A 21,088-nucleotide genomic window follows, 5' to 3' on the forward strand; every position below is an offset into this window, starting at 1 on the left:
AGGCTGAAGACTTCTTACTTTGCACGAACATCCCTGAAAACATTTGTTCACTGTTCTGTAATTCAAAGATTACTAGGTACACATATCTAGTAATTATTTCCTATATGCGGCATATTTTCTTGTATTGTTCTTGCTTTAATTTTAGTTTCACAAAGACATAGCTTTACATATGCAACTGTACCCTCCCCCTTCCTTTCAATGAGAGCTGTAGAGGTTTTTGGTCTACATCTTGAAACTTCCTATTTCATTTATTCTGAACAAATCGGTCAGTCCACTCTTTGATAAGAGTTTATTACAAAATGTGAGTGCTGACTATAAGTACTATCAAAAATATGTTGAAGATTATTTTGATACCTGTATTTATTTTAAAAGGAGGGGAGAACAGAGATGGATTTCTATCAAAAGGAGCCACTATGTGCTGTTACATGCCATATACATGGTAAATATTTATTTACAGTGTTTGACTAGGTTTAAATAAAAGCCAACAAAAAGAAAAAAAAGAGAGTTTACTTTAAAAGTCCTATTTGTGTAACTTAAAAATTAGTATGTAACTCTTTCCTGAACCTAAAACTACAGTGGTCCTGCCTTATAAAATTTGTACCATTACCCAAAGCACCTTGTGGTATCAATTACAGGGTTATGAACAACCAGCCACTAAAGCTATCTGATTGGCTTAATGTCCCCTGGTGCTTTATAATGATAACTACATAGTATATAATTACACAGTCCCCAAAAGATACTTATAATTGAATCACAGGGCATTTTTTGAATGTTTGGGACAGCAATTAGAGGACCACAAAGTGATAGTATTGCAACTCTCACCAGCTAGAATGTAAACGAAGCACCCTAAAATTCAATCATAAGAGTCCTTCAGGTATTAAATAATTATAATACAAATCACATGAAGGGACAAGTTTTTTTTTTAATTGAACTGTCCCCATAACCGTGGAAGATTATATTTCCTAATAGTCTGTAAAACAACGTAGCTACATTTTCAGATTCCTATTTCTTCATCCAACTGGAAAACCTGTAGCAAAGGTAGAACAGTCAAAAACCTGTTTCTTCTTTTACTTTGCCACCTACTTATTTGGTGACCTAGTGAGTAAGCTAGGTCTCACTGTCGCTCCACTCATCCTATAAGCATGCTGCATAATCAGAATGTCTGTTTCATTCTGTAAACATAAAATGGCTATATGTATACAGATATTTACAGATTTAAACAGAAACAAGGATACTTCATCTATTTGATTTTTTACCCATACTTAACACCTCGAAATGTCTGATCATTTTTACCCTCACCATTTTCCTCTTTCTCCAACGTTCTTATTCCATACTCATCCCTTCTGCCATCTCTCCCATCTCTCCCTCCAGGGAGGTTGTGACAGTTGTATTAAAACCTCCAGGACTGGCTATCTATGACTGGCTCCACAGTGCTCAGGGCAAGAAGAGTCAACTGCAGGTCTTTTGTGGCTCATTATCTTCTTGCTTCCATTTCTTAAAGGGAGAATATGTAGATTGGTCCCCTAACTTAGGAAGTACGGGGAAAGTAAAACCAGAAATACTTCCCCTAACTTTGACTCGTATAAACACATTAAGGAAAGGAAAGGTTGAAAGGATGTTCCCACACTCAAGGAACTTGTACAATCAAGTCAAGCGAGGCAAGTCAAGAAGAAAACAGAACCCCAATCATTTCTCCAGATGCTCTGAATCACCTCCAGGGCACAGGCATAGATGTTCCCCAACCCTGAATGCTACAGCAAGTGCATATCTACTTACAGCAGATTTGTAAACAGATCTATTCTCCACTTAAAAACATTTTTTCAAGACCAGTGATTAAAAATGTAAAAACTAAAGCCTGAAAAAATATCAGTTCCCCTTGCAGAGCCCAGTGTTAAAATATAAACTCCGATGAGTGATTAGAAAAACACCACAGAAATAAATATACATATACATACATGTGTATTTTTTTCCAGTAGATTTTGGCCTTTTAATGACATTTGTTCATGAGAAAAAGAAATTCGCTTGTCCCAGCACCATAACCCCACCAACCTTCATGGGTGTTCTGCAAAAAAAGGTCCCATAGAGACCAAGAATATGGTGACATTTGGTGCTCTTCGATCAGAGTGTGAATATCACCCGTTTTCTCCTTTTAGCTCTTGCAATAAAAATATTCTCAGGCACGAATCACAATGGCACGGGCTACAGCCCCTCCTCATGGAGTGTGATTCTCTCTGAGCCTCGCCTTCTGCTGCGTTTGAAGGAACCTCTCCCAGGACCGAGTAGCCCTGCTGGATCATCCTTTGCACTTTGGAATCAAAAGAAAAGAAACCAGAATGGGTGTCCATAACTAGAGGTGTTGAAGTCATAAAGGGCTCAGGAGGATGGTGCAACTCTGGCCACAGTGGAGCACACTCACAGGGCAGCCAAGGAGACCCCTCTGGAGGAAAGTGGAGTTAATTAGACTTTTTATGCACATACACATGCCGGCTTCACACATTTAAAAAATAGACCCATGCTCAGCAAAAGGCCTATTTTAACACTGTCTTGTAAAAACCACATAGACGAATACTCTATCTCCTTTCTAGCAGCAACCCTGGCTCTAGACACTTGCTGATTTTAGCTATTTAAGCCTTAAGAATAAAGATGTCGTGTGCAAAGTGCTCTGAAAGCATTAAAAACAAAACAACTTTCACTCCTACAAGAAGTACTGAGCACCAATGAATTAACGCATTTAAAAATTAATTGGCATCCTTGGAGGAAACTGTCCCTCTGTAATGTAGCCACTGGGCTGCTGTGAAAAAAGATTCCAATTTATATTTGTTGAACAAATGATTTGATTAGTGACCAAAGTAAGGAGGAGTGAATGTTTTCCAAGCATGAGCTTTTCCACATGGCCTGGGTCAGCCACCGTACAGCAAGGCTGGCATGGGGCCAAGAGCCCTCTTGCCAATGAGACTAGAAGTCTCTGAAGAGCCACCATACACCCAATGCCGAGAGAGTTCCCCAAACAAAAGCCAGCCACGGAGTTCAACAACTGGCTTGCCATGGCACCATATGCTCCACAATATTGTCCTGCTGCAACAGTGGGGCCTGTCTTCAGTGTCCCCATGTGCTGCACAGCTGTCAGCCCAGGAGCTGTTTTATCATTATTTTCACTGTTTTATTACTTTTCTGGGAATTCAAATCAGTGTAACCACGCTTGATGCGCCGGTGAAAAATGGTATCTCCCTCCCCCTTCTCCTTCAACCTAATGAATTGCCTTTTTTCATATCAAAGAGTAATGAGCACCAAACCACATAATATTTATTCAAGGAACAAAAGACCTAAGAATGGGCTGGCAGGAAGAGGAGCAACTCCTGGGTGTGGACAGAAGAAAAGCTGGACGTTATAACAGAGCCCCTCACACTGATCTCTGGTGACAGTGCGTTCAATTTATAGGGAAATCCAAACCTTTCGGCTCTCCCCACTCATTCCTGGGAGGGGCTTCCTTCAAGCAATTCCCTAGTTCATGTGTAGAGACCCTGCTGCTGAGAGGTGGCAGGAGCCAAATGTAATTCATCCCATAGCCTTGACTGTGAAGTGTCTGCACATTTTATTTTTCAGTGAAATTCCCCTAAAAAGCCTCCTCTTGCCTCTCTCATAAGCAATAAGCCCAGTATATCCCAAAATGTTCTAGATACATCCCTTCCCCCCCTCCCCCACCGCATATTATCATGACCTCCATTGTGGATGAGGGCATAATTTAACCCAGGGAGAAAGGGCCACAGAAATAATGGCGATACTGGAGCCTTGTTTATCTCAGATGACATGAATCTTAACCCTCCCCACTTTGTGCCATAATCAACCGCTTACACTTTGTCAAGTTTTCTTATTAGTCCAGAAAATACAAAATAATGTACAATATTAGGAGTAATTTAACCGAACCCATGGTTAATCTCCCTCTTTATAGACATGGGCAGTGTTTAATCATTCCCTTTGCAAAGGATCCCCAAATTGGGAGAGGCTGGATGGATGACTAAGTCAAGTTGGTGCAAAATGAGTCACGTTTCTTGAAGGTCACTTCCCCAAATGTATGAGCCACCAAAGGGAAAGGAAAACTATTTCTTAAGGTAAGCTAGCTATTAAACAAAGTTTCCTCAAAAAATGATAAACAATGATGCTAAGAAAGAGGTTAAAGTTAGAGGGCTATGTGAACAACCTTAGGAAATTTAGCACCAGTGGCTGGGTTGCTTTTTCTTCCTCCCATTTCATTATTCAGTATTTTGAATTTCTCCATTTAAAAATTCTATTTTGAAAATTTTAAAGGAGATTTTTTGTTTTTGTTTTTGTTTTTGTTTTTGAGACGGAGTCTCGTTCTTTCGCCCAGGCTGGACTGCAGTGGCGCCATCTCGGCTCACTGCAAGCTCCGCCTCCCGGGTTCACGCCATTCTCCTGCCTCAGCCTCCTGAGTAGCTGGGACTACAGGCGCCCGCCACCGCGCCCGGCTAATTTTTTTTTTTTTTTTTTTTTTTTTTTTTTAGTAGAGACGGGATTTCACCGTGTTAGCCAAGATGGTCTCGATCTCCTGACCTCGTGATCCGCCCACCTCGGCCTCCCAAAGTGCTGGGATTACAGGCATGAGCCACCGCTCCCGGCCTAAAGAAGATTTTTTAAACTATAAACAAAGTTTAATTTCTTTCAAAATGTCACAAAAGTAGTCACTTCTTCCTACAACCTGTGCCACCCATATGGTTGTGGGTTTTAACATTGAAAATTTTCTTTCTAGATAATTTTCCTCAAGCCCAGTAATCAAATATTTTTCTAAGCAATCCTCTTGCTTCTTCCTCTTACAGTCTCATTCCTGTAAGTCTGTCAAAGCTAATTATCTCGCTCCTCAAATTTATTGCTCTTTAGTGTATCATAAACACATATATTACAAAAAGTTGAAGAAAACAAGTGTGCATTACACTTTGAAGGAAAAGATAGACATAAATATTCAAAGTATGCACTATCTTTGTTAATAGAGTAATGAAAACGGCATTAGAAAAAGTGGATGAGAATATCAAAGCCAGCCAATCCTCCTTTCTTCTTCCATATATGGTGGTCCCCACCCCCAGAAGTCAATACCAGAAACTCCTACACCATTACTTCAGAATAAAGAGGAAAGCAAAGTTCTCTAGTTTGCAATCCTTTGACATTCCAGACCACAGATAAACACGAACCCTACCAAACCAGTAACACAAACAACCTGTGCCTCCGTGGAGGGCACGAAGGCATGATTCTCACAGGCACACACTATCATTAAGCCCCTTTACTTGAAACTACTGTTACATCTTTCTGAGCCTTCCAATTCCAATCTCAACCACAAACTGAAAGTTAATAAAAAGCCCCTGAATGATTCATATAAATCCTTTAAATCTAAGAACAGGAGCCAACACTAAAAAAGCAATAGCCCATTTAAATTTCAATAGCCTGAATGCCAGACATCCCCGATTGTCACATTTTGTCACCCACCAAGTCACCATTTCATGTTCCTAGTTCACTGTGGGATCCAGACATATTCCACTCTAACAAATACAACTTGCCAGAAGTATTTCTGAGTGTGGTTATTTACGATTTTCACAAACAACTTTTTCAAATATTCCTTCAATAGGTTCTAAGAATTAAGTAGCATGAAATCCAAATCTAAAATCATTGTCTCCATGCTTCATTGAAGAAAATGAACGTGAAAAAATCCAATAGCAGCTGCAAACCATTTAAGAATTCCTAGTTAAACTGCAAAATACATTTTCAACCATTTAGCCATAACAACTTCTAAACGGAGAAAGTTGCTTCTTTATATAAACCACCTCTGTTTACCAAACATCAGAGAATCTCCGGGCAGAGGGCTACTGCAGGATGGGAATAGTAAGAGAATATTACAACCCATGAGGTGCTGATCTGCACACACCACCGTGAGGAAATACCTTAAGTGATTAAAGACAAACGCCACCTGCATGCTTGGCAAAGGCGTCCACTGCTATCGCCACACACTCTCCCCAGTGAGAGAGGGGAAACGATGGACTGAAGTCCCACAGTGGATTAGAACTGGGCACAAAAGGAGCCAGGAACAGAAGATGGCAGCATAGGAAGGGAATGTTATGCTTTGCCCCAGCTGGGGACTCTGGCGGTATTATCACTTAGGCATCCTGAAGCCCAAACTCAAGAATAAAGAATTAAAATTTCATATCTTCTTTGACTTAGTATCCAGAAAATTTTGTTGAATTCTGACATATGTCAAATTTCTTTGCGTATATGTTAACAAGATACTCCTATTTATAAATTCATATGGCTATTTGGCTATTCTGTCAAAATTAGCCTTTAGGCCAAGCAGAGTGGCTCATGCCTGTAATTCCAACACTTTGAGAGGCCAAGGCAGGAGGATCGCTTGAGATCAGGAGTTTGAGACCAGCCTGGGCAACATAGTGAGAAACCATCTCTACAAAAAATTTTAAAAATTAGCCAGGCATGGTGGCAGGCACCTGTAGTCCCAGCTACTCAGGAGGCTGAAGCAGGAGAATCCCTTGAGCCCAGGAGTTGGAGGCTGCAGTGAGCTAAGATGGTGCCACTGTATTCCAGCCTGGGTGACAGAGCAAGTCCCTGTTGTCTTTTTTTTTTTTTCTTTTGAGACAGAGTCTCACTCTGTTGCCCAGGCTGGAATAGTCTTGAAACTTTGCCACATTTTTCTTTAAAGAAACGGTCTGAAACACTCACTTTTTGAGTTATATTAAAAACAAAAATCCAGCTGGGCACAGTGGCTCATGCCTATCAACCCAGCACTTTGGGAGTCTAAGGCAGGAGGATAGTTTAAAACAGGAGTTCGAGACCAGCCTGGGAAACAAAGCGAGACCCTATCTCTTAACAACAACAACAAAATCCATAGTAAGGTTAAGATTTGATTTTAGTCATTTATTACCTATTATAAATCATCTCCGGACTCTTTCAAATAAAAATAAAATGTTTTCCAAAGGAATTAGAAATTACATGTTTATTGCAACAGCTGTAATCTCGATAGTCTTTGGAAAATAGTTTTTATCTAATAGTTGTTATAATCAGATAGCTATGAAATAACTGGTATTCAAAACATTTAGATAACCATTTATCTATAATCAATATAAAGGGAAGTGTACTTCATGCAAAATGCAAGACAGTTGTCTACCTTGCATATAGGTGAAAGTCATCCTTGAAAGAAAACATTCTAGTGCTAGAAATAAAAGAAATAGAACCATGAAATATTAGAAGCAAACACACAAAAAATAAGATGGCACTCCTCAGAGGGACAGTAGAGTAGCTAAACTAAAGAATTAAGGAAAAGTTATAGGTTGAAATTGTATTGCATGACCAGAGCAGCACCTTTAAGAGTCTCTTTATTTGGGGCCGGACGCGGTGGCTCACGCCTATAATCCCAGCACTTTGGGAGGTCAAGGCGGGTGGATCACGAGGTCAGGAGTTCGAGACCAGCCTGGCCAGTATGGTGAAACCCTGTCTCTACTAAAAACACAAAAAAATTAGCCGGGCATGGTGGCACGCACCTGTAGTCCCAGCTACTCGGAAGGCTGAGGCAAGAGAATTGCCTGAACCCAGGAGGCAGAGGTTGTAGTGAGCGAAGACCGCACCACTGCACTCCAGTCTGGGTGACAGGGTGAGATTCCGTCTCAAAAAATAAAAAAAAATAAAAAAAAAAATAAAAAAGAATCTCTTAATTTATCATACTGGATGGCCTAGGTGCAAGATTAAGAGAGAAGTTTTTAATTTTATGTATACAACCAACTTTTGCTATTTAAGCCACTGAAACAGAAGGCACCTAGCTATCTATGGAATGAGGAAGCCCCCTTTCCTAAAGCTTACAGTGAGCACATAGCTGCATTAACTTAGCTAGCCAAAGGTTCAGAATAAACAAGGAAGCAATAAGATGCTATGGGCCCAGCTAAATGGCAAAAAAATGGCTAAACCAAATCTAGATCATAAATTGAAGCATAATACTTAGTTTATTGGAATCATTTGGTAGAGAATGACATATAAAGTTTAGGCGCCGAATCACGTACATTCCCACCCTTGGTTTATCTCTCTGGGTCAAATCATTGCCACATGTACCTTGTACAAGGTTCCAGGTCCTACTGTCACTGTCACAAAGGTGGAACATGACATGGTGGGACAGGAGATGGGGAGAGGAGAAACATTCAAGGCCAGGGGTATGTGAGGCCAGGAGACAGCAAAGTTGGGGACCTCATCATAAAACAGCAGGGCCTGGCAAGAACCAGCACTACCATGTCCCTGAATTGTGGCTCCTGTTCAGACCAATAAAGGAAAGTCAAATAGATGAGAACTGCTCTTTGCCAAAACACGGCTATTTAGAAAATGCAGTTGCTCAGACAACCTTTTCAAGAAGAAACACTGCAGTCAGGTGAAGGCAGAAAAATATAGTAGCCAAGAGCACAGATTCTGGAGCCAGGTTGCTCCAGCTACTGTGAAAATATAGACGATAATTATTATTATCTTAGTGTAAGGGGCTGCTATGCCAAAGGGAAAGCAAAATAACTAAGAACTCTGATGAAGGGCAGTCTTCAGACCACTGCAGCACCTGTGTATAATGAAAACTGATAGGACTTCTCACTGTCTAAACAAATGCTATAAGGTGCCTGTCGAAGCAAGTCCATTTTGATGCATTTTCTACAGTTGGCCAGGTCAGCAGGTTGTTATTACCATGTTACACAGATGACTGGATTAGTCAGGGTAATTTAACCTGTAGGAAGTGGCAACTCACAGACCTGAGATTTTTATGACCACTCCAATCTGCACCCACGAACACCCTAGGTTCTGTATCACCCACTGAAATACATTTTGCAAATAAAGCCATATAATCAAGCCTGTGAAACACAAAGCTCAGGAAAGGTAAAAAGAACCACAAAATTGTTCAAGGAAGTGAATTTCCCACTTTCACAGAATGAGCAGGACCTGGTTGAGCAGGTTCCTCCTTCAGTAAAACCTCTTTAAGGGCCAGCTGAGGAAAAGGAACGTCACTCCTGTAAGATGTGTTATTTGCCAAATACACGGCCTTTAAAAACTAGTAATGTTCTGTGCAAAGACCAACACTAGTTACTAGAGTTGATACTTTTTTAAGCCATATTGTTAAGGAGACATAATTATCATTTGCCCTAAAATGGGCTGTAATAAGATTCAGGTGCTATATTAAACCATATTAGATTAAGAGATTTTTCCGCCAACTTTTTTCTCTTTATACATATTATATCTATAGAAAGAACCCTAAATCTGTGCTACAGAAATGCTCACATATGTACAAGGATATATGGATAAGGATGTTCATTACAGAAACATTTAATTAGCAAAAAATAAGAAACCACCAAAGTATCAATCAATAGAGAATCATTCAATAAATTATGAAATGGTCACAATATGGAATGCTATATAGCAGTTAAAAAGAATGAGTTGAGGATCTATATGCACCAACTTGGATGGCTCTCTAAAATATATGAAAGAGAAAAAAGTGTATTTCAGACAAGTATACATGATTCCATTTATGTAGAAAAAATGAATATGTGATTATGTACAATATATAATATATATGTAAGTGAACAGAAGAGGGTCTGGAGAAAGAGATTCCAGACTGTAGCTACTTCCGAGAAAGGAAATAACATTGAGGGGAGGAATTAAGTCACTTCTTAACCTATTTTCTTTCATTTAGTAATTTATTCAACAAATATTTAGCGTTCCTCCTATGTACATGTAGGTCCTTTCAAGTCATAGAAATATAATAATGAATAGACAAAGTCCCTGTCCCTCTCCAATGTTCCAGCCAAATGAACAACTTTTGCTGGGACAGTTCTACTCAGCAAAGCAGCCTATTTCATCTTTGAACAGCTTAAATTTTCATAAGATTGGCTTTTTAAATATATCTATTAAACCACAACCTGGATCCTAATAACTGTCAACCAGAGATCCTAAATTTATCCCCTTGAGGCCATACAGAGCACATCTAATCCCTTCTTCAAGTGACAGTCCTTCAAATATTTTAAGAAAGCAATCCTATCACCCCCTAAATCAGACTAAACACCTCCAGGTCTTCCAGCTGTTCTTCCTGTGACATCGTTTCAAGACTTTGCACCTTCCTGTATGCTTCTTTCTAAATGTTCTCCTCTTTGTCTAGTTTCCTCTAAAAGCTCAGTGTCAAGCCATGATCATGATGCTACAAGTGTCACCTCGTCCCAAAAACAAGGGGGGAAAGAAAGACAATGATCTGCCTCATTTCTAACAACTATACCATACCTTAATCTTATTCCCCACCACACGAACTAACCCTCTCCTCTGCACAGTTTTATTTGAAATGAATTTTGTTACAGAAAGCAATGCTTGCAAGAAGATACAAAGCATCTGACGCCCTTAGGATTTTCCTAAATGTTAGTTTTTTTAAGTGTTTCCATTTACATGTCTAATAAGACAACAAATACCATTTCATAAAACTAATTTGAAATGTAAAACTATGTCCTGCTGCAGCCCAGTGAGAATAAGGACGTCCTGTTCACCACTGCATCCTCAGTGGCTAGAACAGTGCCCAACGTGCAACAGTTGCTCAGTACATGTTCAGGAGACGTTGGCTTGTGCACGAGTGAAATAAGCCTCAAATCACTCAACTTTAAGTCTGCATTTGGGCAGAAGGCAACAACTAAGTGAAATGAAAGTCACTCATTAAAATATGCCTAGCATTTGTGCAGCACCATAAGGTGTTCAGGACTTTTACGTATACTAACTCGTTGATCAATGACTCTGTGAGGTGAAAAGAATGACAACTGGCCAGGCGCGGTGGCTCACACCTGTAATCCTAGCACTTTGGAAGGCCAAGGCGGGCAGATCATGAGGTCAGGAGTTCAAGACCAGCCTGACCAACATGGTGAAACCCCGTCTCTACTAAAAATACAAAAATTAGCCGGGCGTGGTGGCGGGCGCCTGTAATCCCAGCTACTCGGGAGGCTGAGGCAGGAGAATCGCTTCAACCCAGGAGGTGGAGGTTGCAGTGAGCTGAGATCATACCACTGCACTCTAGCCTGGGCGACAGAGCGAGACTCTGTCTCAAAAAAAGACAACCGTTCACCTTTCTGACAGGCAAGAAGAGATAACAATCATGAAGTAAACAGCCAGAACATCATACCACGTGGCCAGCTAGGATGGCGCTGCCATGCAACACAGCAGTCCTCTAACTTCTTCCCAGGCATCCTTCACCTCATCGCGGCACCTCTGCCTCTCTCTGCTCTTCAAGTAATGATGTTTTTAAAAAGCTGAGAGTAATGCCGCATGTGTAAACCCATCTTCTTTCATATTTTCAAAACCCTAGGAGAGCTCCTTGTTTAAAGCAGGGCCCCTCACCAGCAGCAATATTTTGGATCAGGTAATTCTCTGTTACGGGTGTAATCTCTTGTAGGATATTAGTAGAATCCCTTCCTTCTACCCACTTCTACCCCTGCCTTCTAGACACCTGTAGCAGCCCTCCAGCTGTGACAACCAAAAATGTCTCCCTACATTGCCAAATGTTCCTGGGGTATGGCCAAACCTCTACCAGTTAATAATCAATGAATTAAGGCCGGGCTCAGTGGCTTATGCCTGTAATCCCAACACTTTGGAAGGCCAAGACCAGCAGATTGCCTGAGCTCAGGAGTTTGAGACCAGCCTGGGAAACACAGCAAAAACCCACCTCTACCAAAAAAACAAAAAATTAACTGGGAGTGGTGGCGAGCACCTGTAGTCCCAGCTGCTCGGGAGGCTGAGGCAGGGGAATTGCTTGAACCTGGGAGGTGGATTGTGCCACTGCACTCCAGCCTGGGTGACAGAGTGAGACCCTGTCTCCGAAAAAAAAGCAAAACCAAAAAAAAAAAAAAAAAAGAATTAAAGGAATCCTACAGTAAATCCATTCACATGGCAGTAGTAATAATTTAAGAGAGCACAGAAATATTTCAGGAACATGATTTGCTTTCCAGGTACAAACAATATAGCCATTAGCTCTTAAAAATATATATTCGAGTTTCAGCAAGTTCTCCAAGTTCAGAATAGGTTACTAAAAGCATGCTTTACTTCTGCAAACTCCCAAAGCACCAGGATATAGTCTGTTTACCCACACCTGCTCTCACATGTCTCTCTCCTCTGATATCCATTCTAGGTGATGCCTCCAAAATGCTCATCCTTTTTTGCCTCTCCTACCTTAACACTAGTTCAAGCCCTTTACTGGGTACCCAGCCTTTTAGATTCACTCTCAATCGCTGAGCTACTTTCAGCATCTAACAAACAAAGAAAAATAACCAACCAGAGTGAGAATAAAGGGCACAAGCAGAGCATGTCTTTCAGAGCTGTGCAATCCTTTTGAGTCACAGTTGCAACCCAGGTTGAATCTACACAAATAGACTTAGAGCACTTCGGCCTTTTCCTTTGAAGAGATAGAAGCCCCTGTCCAGACGTGCTCTGGAGGTGGAGAAAGATGCTGGGAAAGGGAAGGAGAGATACACAGCAGTGTAACCTAATAACCTCCTTTACCCATGGAAGTAAAACACTGTTAACAGTTGAGGGGTGGAGGGTCCATAAACATGAAATGATACACAACCAGATTCTACTCAACAGGATGGCAATAAAAGGAGTTAGGAAAATTCTGGAAGTTGGTAGTTAAAAACTAAATATTTCACTTAAGTTTTCTACAGTTGTTAAGCCATTGCAAAAGGGGGATGAATGTTAGTTATTAGCATTTTAAAAGGTTCTACTTCAGCATAAAGGTCATTTCCAACCAATGGGAGGTCCAATATAATTAAAAGGTGCCTAAATTATTATTGAGGAATCACTTTCTTTATGTCAGAGGAAGTACTGCAAGCCTTTTGAGATTTTGTTTTGTTTTGTTTTGTTTTGAGACAGGGTCTCACTCTGTCACCAGGCTGGAGTGTAGTGGCACGATCTCAGCTCACTGCAAACTCTGCCACCCTGGTTCAAGCAATTCTCCTGCCTCAGCCTCCCAAGTAGCTGGGATTATAGACATGCGCCACCACGCCCGGCTAATTTTTGTATTTTTCGTAGAGATGGGGTTTCACCATGTTGGTCAGGCTTATCTCGAACTCCTGACCTCGTGATCTGCCCCCTCGGCCTCCCAAAGTGCTGGGATTACATGCGTGAGCCACTGCGCCTGGCCTTTTTTTTCTTTTCTTTTCTTTTTTTTTTTTTTGGAGAAGGAGTTTTACTCTTGTTGCCCAGGCTGGAGTGCAATGGCACAATCTCGGCTCACTGCAACCTCCACCTCCCAGGTTCAAGCAATTCCCCTGCCTCAGCCTCTCAAGTAGCTGGGATTACAGGCGTGTGCCACCATGCCCAGCTAATTTTTGTATTTTAGTAGAGACGGGGTTTCACCATGTTGGTCAGGCTGGTCTCGAACTCCTGATCTCAACTGATCTACCGGTCTCGGCCTCCCATAGTGCTGGGATTACAGGTATGAGCCACTGTGCCCGGCCACCTTTTGAGATTTTTTAATTAAATTTCTCCAAGAATAGTATACACAGCTTGCCATAGTAGTAACTTCCTGCTCCTATCCATGCGTGCATGCGGCCCTCAGAGAACGCCGAATGCTGTGCTTCTGTCCTAAATGGAGAAAGGAACTCAAAAACCCCTCCACTGTTTAACAGATGGAATTGCCAAGTAGACTTTAAAAAAAGTGTGCTCCTTCTCTGATCCACTGAATAGGAACCCCATGATCTTTAAGTATATTTATTATACAGCAGGCCCTCCGCTCCATTTTCTGCATAATTTTATCTAACCCTATTTCTTTTGTTCTTTAAACTTTCTTAGATTTAAACAACAAAAAAATTAAACTAAATTAATCAGTTCTTGGTGACAGCTGATTTTTCAGAAGCTACATTTCCAAGTCACAAAACTAAATAGTGAATTTTTGGAATCTGTCTGGAAAGCAGGCTGTATTTGTAATAAAAATTTAATTTGTTGGGGGATCCTGTAATTTTGGAGCAGTCATCTGCAAATTAACTTATTTTGCAGATACCAATGTCAAATTGGTATGAAACAACAGGAAAGTAAAGCATATTATAATATTTTCCTTAAAAATCATGGAAAGGTGATATAACACCCTGAAGCCTGAAACTGCTGTCGTTAGTGACAATGACTATACTGATTTTTAAAAATTTGGCCGGGGGCGGTGGCTCACACCTGTAATCCCAGCACTTTGGGAGGCTGAGGTGGGCAGATCACGAGATCGACACCATCCTGGCCAACATGGTGAAACCTGTCTCTACTAAAATACAAAAAATTAGCCAGGCGTGGTGGTACATGCCTGTAGTCTCAGCTACTCAGGAGGCTGAGGCAGGGGAATCACTTGAACCCAGGAGGCAGAGCTTGCAGTGAGCCGAGACTGCATCACTTCACTCCAGCCTGACAGCAGAGTGAGACTCCATTTCAAAAAAAAAAAAAAAAAAAAAATTCTGTTATGCCCTTGAATCTGGCTAGAATAATACTGAAAATCTACAGAGAATATATATTGTCAAAGTCTTGGATGCAAGAGCGTGATTTAGTATCTTAACTTCCATGAAACACTATGGACAATGTACCAATGCTGCTGAATGAATGAATGAAATTAGAAACTCAGTCTTTATTATTTGTGCTAAGTAAGAATAAAGGCAAATCCATACTAAATCCAAAATGGTATTGTATCTGATTGTTTCATTAGTTCTGAGAGTCAGGAGCACCAAAATTAAATTTTTTCTCTTCTTATTGCTTCTTCCCACTCTTTGATAACGGTGTTAAAGATCACTGAAAAGACCAAAAGGTTGGCAGCAGGTGGGGGAAGGAAAAACAAAGCAAGCAGCCAGGGGATCTGAAAACTCAATAATCAGCCTTTGAATAATAGAGTGAAAAATGTAAAGCTATTTGGGAGACTTAAAAGGTAGACACTATGAAAATCTTGACAGTGAGTTTTAAATATGTTCCTCTTTATAAGAGTCTGATGTCTGTTTGATTGATTTCACAGATCTCCAAGATGGGTAATGTGGAAAAAGACAACAGAATTTAGCCTTTTTAAGCTCAAGAGTATAAGACAGGACTGTTACTTAACAAACAGGGAACAGTAATCACACAAGTACTTCAAATATATCCAAGAATTACTATTTAACATGCAAAACAGGTTCTTACACTGGATCCCTTCTATGACACTCACACCAGGGTGAGTGAGTGAATGAGTGAATGTGTGTGTGTGTGTGTGCACATGCATGCATGAGAGAGAGAAATGCCTTATATTCCTATCTCAACCAAATGGGCAGGAAAACTTCTTTAACAACAGTTGGCCATTAGTCTCACAGCGATATTCAGAAAATAACTCCATATAACTCTATTTTAATATTAAATTCCTCATCCTTCTTCTTCCAGAGATGTCAGTAAACTATGTACCAGGACTGCCCATTTTTCTCCTGTCAGGTGGCAGAAATCCTAAAAAAGATTCTAAAGTTTGCCCTTATAATTCTAATGAGACAGGATAGAAAGTATCAAGCATACTAGCTTCCTGAAAACTTGGCTTTCCCTGGGAAGGAACTCAGCTTGAAGACCATTTTGTAGATTATGATTAATGCTTAACTAACTCTGCTTCTACTTTTCTGACCACTGGCTGCCCAGTACTAAATAAAATATACCACAACCAAATAACATAATAGAATTAAATATGTATTGGAGCTTAAAAAAATGCTTCTTGAGAATTAAAAGAAAAAAATACATATGAAGGACAGAAAAAACAAAATTTCAAAAAGTTTTCCACAAACTTAAGGCACGCTGTGTTGGGCAATGGAAAGCTTTCCGAAAGACAGTCTGTCCTGTTACCCATGCTAGCAGCAGAACAGGATAAGCCAAAGAAAAGGTTATCATAGGGAAGATGTAGAAATAGCTTGGTGATACGAGCTTGCCAAAAAAATTGATACAGAGCCAGTAATTTACCTTCAACAGGGTAAGAAATGGGAAGCCAGATTAATGTATAAGGACATTCAGCAGTGGACTAATATGTTGACATTTCCTGAATCTATTCCAGGAATGGATGGAACATTTTGGATGGGTTGTAGTTGTCTCCAATACTCGGTAATAACGCATTTATTATTAAATGCATGTTATGAATTTTTTGTGATAAGCTCTTCAGAACAGGGGTCACATAGATTTATGCAGTCTGTAAGCTGTATATAAATTAAGCACACTCTGAAAGTTACGATGGTGCTAATACAGTGAAGAGGTCATGAAAATAATATGGTCTTATCTAAGTCAACTAAGACTATCACCATTTTAAAATTTTGAAAACTGTGCACTGTCATGCTTTTTGATGTGCCTGCTCAGCTTGAAAATGTACTTGTCAATTGAAATTTACCTTAAAATTTTAACCAGGACCTCAGTTCCAAATACAGCAAATAAACAATGCCCCCTTTTGTTACCACAGATAATTAAAAGCCATCTTTTCAACTGAGGCTCTCTGATAGGTGAAGTCAATAATTTTCACCAAGTCTTTGAGGGGAAGAAAAAAACTATGTCAATAAAGTGGTGGTGGTTGGGATGGGATCATTTGACTACATGTTCAGAACGGACCTAATACCTGAGGTAGTGCAGCTTCAAACCCAGGTCTGTGCCACCTGCTCTATCAACAGGGCTGGTGAGGACTCACACAGAACCCAGCCCCCTCTGTGGCAGCCTGGAGCCAAGGAAAATTTTTTACCCCTCACCCACTCTGCTTTTTGTTTGCTATTTTTTTTGTTGTTGTTTTTCATGCCCATTCTTGTAAATGTGTAAGATAGGAAAACAAATCAAAAGAGGCAAAGCCCTCATTAGACTGCCTTCTTAATCCAAGCGAGGCAGAAAGATAATTAATCGATATTTAGTACTTCCGACATATTGGTCCTTAGAAAGTAAACAATACCAATGAAACAGTAAAGAATCCTATTCATCTTTATTTTTATATCACCGTTATTATTATTTGGTTGTGGGTGATCATTGTTTTTCTTTAGGGCTTTCCAAATAGAGCGCCCAATCTGAGAACTACATTTAATTGTTCTGTGCCTCACTGGAGTACAACTATAATCCTGCAGTCAATTCAAGAAAATGAAGAGCAACGTTTTCTTTACAACCTCTATTTTTGAGATTTTACCTCAATACAGACTGTTAAAATACTCTCAGAAGCCAAGGTTAACTTTTAAACTAATTATTTTAAAAGGAAATATAACTTGTAGAGCATGTTTCTTTTTTCTTTTTTTTTTTTTTTTGGTACACAGAATTTACTTGCAACTCTGCTTAGAGTTAAGGCTTACATTACATTCATCACACTCATCATACATACCAGTGAGAGATGCATGTGAAACAGCTGAAGCTAAAATACACTACTATTCTGTACATAGCCCTGGCATTTATTAGTGCGTAAGTCTAATCAACAGGCTAAATCATTGTCATAAAATGATAGAAAATTTTATTTTCAGGCAGTCATCTTTCAAGTCTATCTGTTGCTAATTTGCTAAACTGGGATTCACTATGAAATCTACAGCTGATGTCTCTGTCTATTGAAGCAAGCATTATCTTTCTATTTTCAAAAGTAAGCTGTGGCTTGGGCTTGCTGTCTTCTTCCCAGTAAGGTCAGGAGGCTGGGCTTGCTTCCACCTGCGAGTGTATCACAAACCAGGCGCGCGCACCCGAGCCCTCCCTCCACCAGGGCGGAAACCAGAGAACACAACCCAAACACCGAAAGTTTCTGGTCGCAAACTCTACTCATCTTGCCGTGTCCAGAGACCCGGCACTGGGAACGGCACTGGCTTTTGTTCCAGGGTCGCCCAGCTGGCGAGGTAAACGCCACAGCAGTCCTTGATCCCCAAAGGTTGTGAGAGATTCTGTGGCACGGGAATTTTGGAGCCTCCCGAAAGGAGCCCATTTCTCCGCAATCCATGCGCGTGGGGTGTACAAATACACGAAAAGAGGACGCGGGGTGGGCAGGCATGAAACCTTCAGTGCCTCTTAAATTCTCAGTCTCAGGTTCACAAAGTGAATCTCCTCCTCCGTGGAAGGGCGCTAGGGGGGCGGGGGCTGGGAGAGAAATAGGTTGGAGAAAGGGACCGGAGCTACAGTCGAGATGCAGGACCGGCCCCGCCTCCGGCTACAATCAGAAAAACTACAGTGTGTCAGTGGTTTTCGGTTTCCTGTTTGTAAAGCGAGAACCTCCCCCGACTCTGGAACTGTCGTTCTTCCTCAAAACCAACCGAGACGGCCCCTTCTTCGCGCTCGGGGCAGGCTCAGCCGCAGGGGGAGCGGAGAGGAGGGACGCGGGGGCATGGGGGGCGCGGCGGGGCGGGGACAGCCGCGATGAAGCGGGCAGGGCCACGGGGCGCAGCACCCCTCCCAGCCCAGCGGCCCCGGGGGCTGAGCTGGGCCGCGAGGCGGACAAAGCGCCTCCCGCTCCCTCCCCCACGGCCACGTTCCAAAAGGGAGGGAGAAGGCGGGCAAGAGTGGCTGGAGGAGGAGGAAGGGAGGAGGAAGGGGAGGGGGAGGAGGAGGGAAGGTGCTGCCGGCGGGACTGGGCAGGATCGCGCCGACCTGGGAGGGGAGGGAGGAGGGGTTGAGCGCCCCCGGAGAACTGGGAGGAGGGAAGGATTCTTGAAGCCCAAGATAAACAAATTGTTCCTCTTCACGTGCGGGGTGGGGGGACGTGGGGAGCGAACACTGCGGCGTCGCCTCCCCTCCCCCAAGCCGACTCTTTGTCACCGAGCGCCGGCCCGAGCCCCCGGCGAAAGCCCACGGCAGCACTGGCACCACCCCGGCGCCGGGGACTCACAGACCGGGAACGTGTGCGATTTCTAAACCGCACGACGGGAGGGCCGCCCCTGCCGGGCTCTGCGCCGCCGATCGCTGGGCGGTCTGCACGGGAAACAGGCGAAGGCGCGCGGCCCCGGCACGCTCCAGGATCCCCGTCGCCTGGCCCACCCAGCACCCGGGCGGCGCGGTGGGGGGGGGGGGCAGACACCTTTCCCAAGCTTCCGGCCTCCCCTCACCCAGAAAGGAAAGCAAAAGAATGGGAGAGGGGAGATAAGAGAAAGGATTCTAGCCTCCGGCTTGGGGGGTGGGAACTGCCCCTTCCTCCTGGAGAAGTTAAGCCATTGGCTGCTCATCCTACCTCGAACCCGCCCACCCAGCCATTTAAGCCTCTTTTACCTCCCTGCTACCTTCCATTGCTCTGGGCTTATTAAGCAGGCCCCCAAAGTTGGCGGGCAGCGGGGCGGGGGGCGCCAAGCGGAGAAAGACTCCGTGCACGCAAGTTTAAAAGGAAAAAAGGAAAGAATCCCAAGCGAAGTTGTGTGGTGGGGCCTCTTGGCGCAAACCCTGGCTATTGCTTTCCCCTCCCGCCCCCTCCAGGCCGGTCCCCTCTTAACCCTCCCAGCCGCTCCACCTGCCGGGCTAGCCCCGAGTCGCGAGCAAAGAGCGGAGCGCACCCGCGCCCCGCATCCGCGCGCGCTCCCGCGAGCACCCCCGCGCGCAGCCACCCTCGCTCGTTTCTCACCCACTTCAAAGTTCATTCACAAAACTCTCAGACTTTCTCAGCCCAAAGGGGGTGAGCTGGGGAGAGGAGGCGAGAGGCTCTCCTTCCCCGCTTCCCCCCTAGGGGTTGAGGGCCTGGTGCCCGCCCAGAACCTGCGACAGCATCAATATTTCCACGCACCCGGCGGATGTGCTGAGAGGGGTGGGCGTAGGGGGACGGGTCTGGGGAGGCGAGGCGGCGCGGCTAGAGGTGGGGTGGGGAGCGGCGAAGAGGAGGAGCAAGGTTTCAACTCAGGGGTTCACTCTTTCAAATCGGTATCTTAAGAAAGGGAAGGGGGGAAACTTTTCCAGCACCTCACTCCGACGCTCCTCTAGGCTCCCTCCGCCCCTCGCAGTCGTGACTGGCTTCTCCCCTCTCGCCCCCTCCTCCCCAAATCTGACAACCCTGACAGATTAACAGGTAGCGACGACGGCAGCTTTTTCCCTAAGAAAAGTTGACGTTAACCCTTAGGCTTCAGCCCACCTCACCCACCGTGCAAATCAGACCCTTGTACCCCCATGTAAGAAGCTCCACGCGCCCCCACCACCACCACCACCCCCAACGCGCGCCGCAAGCCCGCTGCCCGTGCGCTCTCACCATGATCAGCGTGTGGTTCCTCTGCTCCGCCGAGGCAGCCTCCGCATCTTGCTGGGGTTTGCTCGGGTGCTGCTGTTTGCCGGTGCCGGCGCCGGCGCCCGATTTCTTGGCCCTCTGCTCCAGGGTCCGCTGGTAGAGGCTCACGGTGTCACGGCGCTCCAGCTCCAGCTGCTCCACCTGAGCCTGCTGGTACCTGTTCTCGCAGTTGACGTGGTGCCGCCGGCAGCCCTCGATGCGCTGGCGGAGCCGCTCCACCACGGTGCTGTGCTTGGGAACGGCCGCCGAACCGCCGCCGGGGCCCCCGGAGCCGCCGCATCCACCGGCTGCCGGGTGATTGCTACTCGGAGCAGCGGGAGTACTATTGGGAGTATTATTCACACCGATCCCGGCCCCGCCGAGGCTGCTGTTCAGGCTACTGTTGATGCAAATACTACTGCCATTCGCGGCAGCAGCGGGGGCTGCGAAATCCCCCATCCTGCTCCCCGGGCACACTATTTTGGAAGAACTTTTTTTATCCACCCCCCTATCAGCCTCCTCCTTGGGTCCAAGGATTAAAATAGTTTAAGTGGAACGCGGGGGAGACGCAAGCACATGGATGGAAACGGCGATCCCGACGGGGCGAAAAAAACGGGGGGGGAGAGATTTTGGGGTGGTTTTTGTTTCCTTTTTTTAAACTGTAAAAGCTCAAGGGGAAGAAAAGGGGGGAACGTTATCGGAATACCATCAGACACCTATCAACAAAAAGAATCACAACAAACTGAGCCAGCAGCAAATCGGGTTGCAACTCAAGGGGAGATCCGCTCCTCGCTTGCCTTCTTTTTATAATCCATTATTTTCTAATAAATTCCAGGAGATTTCCGGTGGTTGGCAAGCATTTTCTCCCTACATACCGAAAAACACACCCCA

At 43.7% G+C, this 21,088-nt stretch overlaps 1 protein-coding gene across 2 annotated transcripts in view; it reads right to left on the minus strand.

Annotated features, from left to right (window-relative positions):
* The window catches only part of MAML3 (mastermind like transcriptional coactivator 3), a 436,258-nt gene extending 415,398 nt beyond the window's left edge, over positions 1 to 20,860 (minus strand). For both annotated transcript variants that reach the window (XM_034959164.3, XM_003820676.7), the window contains exon 1: positions 20,183 to 20,860. In XM_034959164.3, coding sequence (XP_034815055.2) covers positions 20,183 to 20,656 — 474 coding nt within the window. In that variant the 5' untranslated portion in view covers positions 20,657 to 20,860. The remainder of the gene's footprint in view (positions 1 to 20,182) is intronic.
* Positions 20,861 to 21,088: the final 228 nt, after the last annotated feature.

Source organism: Pan paniscus, chromosome 3 (assembly GCF_029289425.2).
Source record: "Pan paniscus chromosome 3, NHGRI_mPanPan1-v2.0_pri, whole genome shotgun sequence".
NCBI classification, from domain to species: domain Eukaryota; kingdom Metazoa; phylum Chordata; class Mammalia; order Primates; family Hominidae; genus Pan; species Pan paniscus.